This window comes from Nestor notabilis, unplaced genomic scaffold (genome assembly GCF_000696875.1).
Source record: "Nestor notabilis isolate BGI_N333 unplaced genomic scaffold, ASM69687v1 scaffold11998, whole genome shotgun sequence".
NCBI classification, from domain to species: domain Eukaryota; kingdom Metazoa; phylum Chordata; class Aves; order Psittaciformes; family Psittacidae; genus Nestor; species Nestor notabilis.
In genome coordinates this window covers 476-6,855 of record NW_009941554.1, presented here as the reverse complement: position 1 = coordinate 6,855, position 6,380 = coordinate 476, and the positions used below count along the sequence as shown (strand labels likewise).

The following is a 6,380-nucleotide window of genomic DNA, read 5'->3' as shown; positions in this document are numbered from 1 at the left end:
TCCCTACATGCTGCTCCAAATTTCAGCCAGCCTTTTGTCTCACCCTCTTTACTGCCAAATCTCTTCTAATCAAACCTTTAAACCTTTTCAAAGTGGCATAAAAATCAAGGTGATAAGCAAAAAAAATGTCAGATATCCATTTTTAATCACTCCTGCCCTCTCTTTCAGTGCCACAGCACAAACTTCCGGCTTCAGAACAGCACCAGTTCATCCTCCCTGCACAGCAGAGCATTACTTGCATACCACATTCTCAAAACCTACAGTGACTTCTTTGTCCCACCTGAAATCCTTCCTCAACCCCCCTGGCTCTTTTGGGATGAACTGCAACCTTACAGTGGCCAGGAGAGCAGAGTACCAAGACCACAGACATTTACTGGTGAAGTGTTTCCACATCATCTTAGATCTCGTACTATGGCTTATGTCACCCACCCCAAGCCATTTGTCTCATCTGTGTATGCCTTTTTCTGACCTCTAGGTTGTAAGATCTTTGAGGGACATTATAGTTGCACAGCCTTTGAAACCAAGCTGTTGGGATAATGCCCTGCAACCAATCTCAACAGGGAAGCTCAGGCCCTAGTTCCATACAGTCCTTAGCCTGACAGCTGAGGCCTCCAGAAGTGAATATTTTGTGGTCTGTGACCATAAGCTGTGCCAAATCCTCACTATCTATAAGAAACCAGTTTTGTTAGACAATAATATCTTTCCATTGAACAGATTTGACAGCAATGGAAAGTTTGGAATGTTCTGAAATTGGAAAATGTGAAATGATAACCAGAGGCAGTGTCCACAAGCATGGGATCCATGCCTAGAGACTGCTCAGCTGTAATACATGTCTGCCCCTAGCTCTCAAAGAGGAGTATTTTAGAATCGTATAAAATTTGTTTGAAATGCACCTCTTGGTACTTACTTTATTTTGTGCTTTTTGTCTGGCTAACTTTATTACTCATAGTGCAATTTCTTTTCTTACACTTGAAGAAATCCTTCTCTTGCATGATGATTAATCTTTCCTTCTAAAGCAAATTTATTCTGGTTTTATTCATTACTTCATCTCCTTCACAACAAGTTCTGATTGCAGAATTGTTTCAGTTTTGCACTTCTGTAATCCATCCAACTACCCTGAATGCAGGCTATATTTCTTACAAGAGACACTGTGATAAATGTGATTCTATAGGTCACATTTCTCTTCCGAGAAAGCCCAAAAGCTCCATAAGCAGGTTCTTGTCTGATAAGACACAGGAAAAAAAATAACACTCAAGACAATTCAAGGGCTTCTGACTTCTCAGAACCTGAGGGGGATGAATTTGTGCTTTGATCATATTTTAAATTTCTTTCTGCCTTCAGATGCCATGCCACATGCTCACCTCAGAGGCTGAGGGGACCTCAAGCATCTGTCTCACACCACCTGTCACAACTCCTGAAGCACCATGCAAAGTGCATTTGTTTTCTCAATGTGACACCAGACTTGTAGTTGAAGGAGGACTTTTTCCAACGCTGCCTACAGTGTCAGCAGTGGTGATAGCTAGAAGGTTTGTGTTACAGGTACAGACTGTCCACAAAAACTTTTCAAAGCAGGGTTTCCAGAAATAAGATGTAGTAGAAAGGCTTGAAGAGGAAAAACCCTAGACATCTTCACATATGTGCTTGCCAAAAACTCTTGGGAGTCCCACAGAGGAACCAGATGGCCCCATATGTGATAGCAAAACCAAAGAGACAAGCAGGAAATACATTAATAACCATGACAGCCATCTCGTTTAGAAACACATGGCCTACACATGGCCCTTCCCCATCAAACATTTGCAGTGACTCTTCCCTTCAGATTTTGTGTCTTCTACATTAACTCCAGCAAACCAGGTAAACAGGAAAAGACAGCCCCCAGACACTGCAGCCGTGGCAATAACACTAGCCGTATTTTCTTAGGCAGATATTTAAAATGACAAAAAATGGTAAGGCAAAATAATAACCATTTTCGCCGTGAAGCCCTGGCCCCACACATTCCCACAGCAGAACACATATGTATGACACAAGGTTTGGGTCTTTCCCTGCTCCTGCCAGCCCGGGGTAGGAGGGACACTGTCCCCCGGGAAACCAGCCCTCCGTCCCAGTGCTGGGGCAGGAGGCACCTTGGCAGCCCCCAAGCCCTGTGCACACCCACCCAAGCTCTGCAGGTGGCTGAGGGCGGCCAGCGCCACCTCAGAGGTTGAGAGTGCTGCGGAGGATGGAGCAGGCCTCAGCATGGCTTCCAGCCCAGACCTCAGCTAGGTGGCTGGGCCCCGCTGTCACCAGGCAACCAGGGTCCTAGGGCCCAGGGTCATGCTCCATCCTCTCACACCCAGGCAGAGGGACAGACCTCCTGCTTCTCAGGCTGGGACTGTCCCCAACTGACCTCAAGGGGTTACAGGGGGTGTGATAACCAGGATAGAAGCTGACCGCCTTGCCCACACCACATCCATGGGCACAACAGCCAGGTTGCTGTTCCTTGTAGAAGTCAGTTTTGGCCAGTGGTTGGTTGATCAAGAATTTTCTTCATTGATGCAACCTCTGTGCTTCTGTTTCAAGGCTTTCCTCCACCATGGGTAATGAATTGCTTCAAGATTAGATAAAGATATTACAATAAACCTAGAAGAGTCTTGGCCGGCATAGGAAATAGTCTTCTCACAAAACATAGTGCATACAGTACTTTCAGGTCCTAGCAGTTGAACTTGACAGTTTCTGGCCTTTGAGACGATCCTGGCATCCCAAGCTTTCAAAACATGCAAGATTTTAAAATATTAATAATAAAGCTTAAATTCTTTATTTCCTTTCCAAGCCTGCAGACTGCAGTTGAGTTGCATTTTGAAGCTTTCTTATAGATCTTTTTAAATGCAGTCATCTATTTTACGGTTATCACTGTAAAAACAGGGACTTTAAGAACAAATATCCTCTATTCAAAATTGAATATATAATAGTGATTATATGAGGGGATATCAGGTGGCACTGCCAATTATTTCTGTGAACTAAGCTCATACAGGTAAATAATCCGCAGGATAATATCACCTCTTTCTAATTATCTAAAAATGTCTAATAAAAATCGCTGCAACTTTGCTCTGGAGATAACAGGCTTGTCAGGAGATGTCCCCTTTCTTTCCTACATATTTATGGCTGCTGCCACCTTGCCAAGCTATTACTAGAGACCTTCTTCGTTCACAATCAGTATCAATTTATGTCTCAGCAAGGGACAATCAGCAAAGGTGGTACCATCCTTCACCTCCAGCACTTCGAGAAATTGCTTTGGAAATTGAACTGTGCAAAACCAGCCATGTGTTAAACGATCTGCTGTTAATCCTGCATGTTGGGTACATGCACAGGACCTGATTAAAAGCAAGATGAGTGTCCTCTCCTCCTCCTGATGTTTGTGGGAGATGAAGGCAACCAGTGTCCACTGCCTTGTAGACTGTGGTAATGCTCTCCTACAGTCTGAATATACATAGTATCTCTAGTTATCCCTCATAATAGGTAGATCCATGTCTTCATTTCACTACAGACAGAATACAATTATCTGGGTGAACATACTAATTCCTGGACTAGTAGAAGATCTGCTCATCAACTAGGACTAGTAGACGCCATATCCTATCTGGCTTAAAAAAGTCATCTGTTCATTGCGTGACAGCCAATTTGGCAACTACAAGATTAATCTTTGCTAGAAAAAAGAGAAGGGCTTTCTTTTCTTGAAAATCTTTCCAAGTCTTAAGCAGGAGTCAGGCCTTACTGAACTCAGTGGTTGCAGAGTGCAAGCAGTTTTGTACCTGACTGAAATTCAGGCACCTCTGTGCCAAGTAAACAAACTGGTTTCTACAACATCGAAGTACTGGGGGCAAGTTCTCAATTCTGTTGGTGAGTTTAGTCCCTCAACTGGAAATTACACTTGAGAAAAAACTATAGGTTGTTTCCTTTTCAGATAATTAAGCATTTCTAGGTAGAAAATTTACCCATTCTTCCTGGGGTTTTCTGGTTCTGTGTTTTGGTTGTTTTGGTGGTGGTTTTTTTTTTTTTTTCGTTTGGTTGGTTGGTTGGTTGGTTTTTGTTGTTGTTGTTGTTGAGTTTTTTTAATATTATGGTCCCATCGTTGTAACTTTTTTTCCAGCAGATATTTCAAGACAAGGCTTCACTAGAACTTAAAGCATTTCTACAGAGCTGCAAAGGACTTCAAGCTCTTTAACACTTAACAGAAAATTTCTAGTGGCTCTTACACAAAAGGTCCTCTGCAAGGCTATCTATCTCCTCTCCTAGGACAGGCCTTTTCAGTTCCCTGCCCTGGCTTATGCAAGTCCAATACTTGCCAAATCTTACCTGCAGATGTTGCTTTCAAACTCCTGTTAAAGATGAGGGTGGTAAATATGGTACAGACATCTAAAGTGCACACAGGATAAAAGAATAGGTCATAAATTCAGATGGTTTTACAACTGCTGCAGGACATTTAAGCTAATAAATACTTTGATTTCTAGCTCCAAACTTTTAAGAATTTATTGCTGCCCTGTACCTGAAATAAATTTAGCAACTGCATTGATCACCAGTTGGGGAAAGTCAAATCCCTGCCGAGCCTTATGGTAAGAGTAGCTGGGCAGTGCAGCACCAGCTTACAAGACCTACCAGGATATTAGGTTTGATTAAGCAGGGGAAATTTTGTCTAGGAGGACCTGCTCCCTCCTTCTCCTGTACTACAACTCACAGTCTGAACATGGATAAAGCAAATGCATATTCAACATGAAAGAAAATTTGTATCTCTCATAAATCATTTTCTTCCTGACAAGTTCATTAGAGTAAAAACTATGGTGGGGATTCCAGTAGATTTCCCCCCCTCTATTTACTTATGCTGGGGAAAAAACCTTTTGGTTTGCTTGCACTCATTTCTATTAATCTGTCCATCACAACCTGAATCTAATCTGCTTACCCTTTTCCCTGCATGTAAAATTATGTCACAGCAAACAGGATTCACAGGCCATTCTTTTTAGCATCTTCCTAACTTCCGGGAAGCAAGAGGAGGCATTAGGCCCCATGTGCATTTGCAAGAATTGATAAACCTTTAAAATTTTGACACAGTCTATTGTTGGCCTCAGTGGTGCCTGGATGTCTCTGCTAAGCCTGGAACACCTTCCTTGGAATCACAAAGATTACTAGTTAATAGTAAATGACAAATGCAATCTTTTCTTCCCAAAGAGAATGGTACAAATTTTGAGCTCATAGGATCTGGAGAGAGCTGCTCTGACTTCAGTAGATCTACTTGGCCATATCAGATGAGCATCTGTAATATTCTCTTCCTGATAGACAAATAGAGACTCTTTACTGGTTAATGCACTAGTGCAAGAAATGCTGTGGGAAAAAATATGTGCATGATTCCCTCTAACCATCTCTTGTAAATTCACTTTCAGCACAACAAAAAAGAGCCACATGGGGAACTGCCATCTGCTTATTTTAGCAACAAGGCAATTGGCATTGTATGTAATCTATTTCCTACACCTTGAATGACTGAGATTCACAGTGTTTGTTTCTAACTCCTATTTAGGAGCTAGTGTTAATTTCCCTGACCAAAAATAAATTTTAATTTACAAACCAAAACCATGAGTGTATTTTTTTTCCTGTGACATCATTAAGCCACTTAATTAAGGACCAGCCTAAACAGCTTTTAGCCTTCCTGGTGCTTACCCCTAGTGTACATATCTATACTATACTAACTACATCACCTATTCTCAGCCTTCATTTTGCTAAAGTAAAAAAACCAAACTTTTCTGCAGTCCATTTCTGTAATGGCCCCTACATTCCCTTGGGAACCCCTAATAGCACTATGTTTGACCAGGCTTTTTTTTCATAAACAGCAACCTTCTAGCCAACAAGAGAATTTTCATCAATCCAGGACATACCTTTGCATTTGTGATGCAAAATATCACCTGATTTTTATTGTTCATGGGCTTCAAGATTACCCAGTTCCTTTCATATGGCATCTCAGTGGTCTCTTCACAAGACTTCACCACTTTGTGTCTTTAACAAAGTGCATCAATATCCTCTGCATATTTTATGTATTTTAATTTTATGTATGGAAAGTTGAAATACAGCTAATATTTGGGAAACTTTAGTACTGACCTCTCCTTTTAATGCCACCAATTACCATCTGCTTCTGAGGGTGTCCTCAAAATCTTCTATTATACTTCAAAGTTTTATCTGCTTCACTCATAATAATAATATAACCCCCATTTTCAAGAAGAAGGTGGAAGACCCAGGGAACTACAGACCAGTCAGTCTCACCTCTGTGCCTGGCAAAATCTTGGAGCAGATCCTCCTGAAAAGCATGCTAAGGCACATGAAAAACAGCGAGGTGGTTGGTGACAGCCACCATGGTTTCACGGAGG

The 6,380-nt window shown here is 41.7% G+C and overlaps 1 protein-coding gene across 1 annotated transcript in view; it reads right to left on the bottom strand.

The window, feature by feature from the left end:
* LOC104410716 (optineurin-like) overlaps positions 1-2,234 on the bottom strand; it is a 29,858-nt gene extending 27,624 nt beyond the window's left edge. The window contains exon 1 of the mRNA XM_010020967.1: positions 2,153-2,234. Coding sequence (XP_010019269.1) covers positions 2,153-2,234 — 82 coding nt within the window. The remainder of the gene's footprint in view (positions 1-2,152) is intronic.
* Between the last annotated feature and the right edge of the window lie 4,146 nt (positions 2,235-6,380).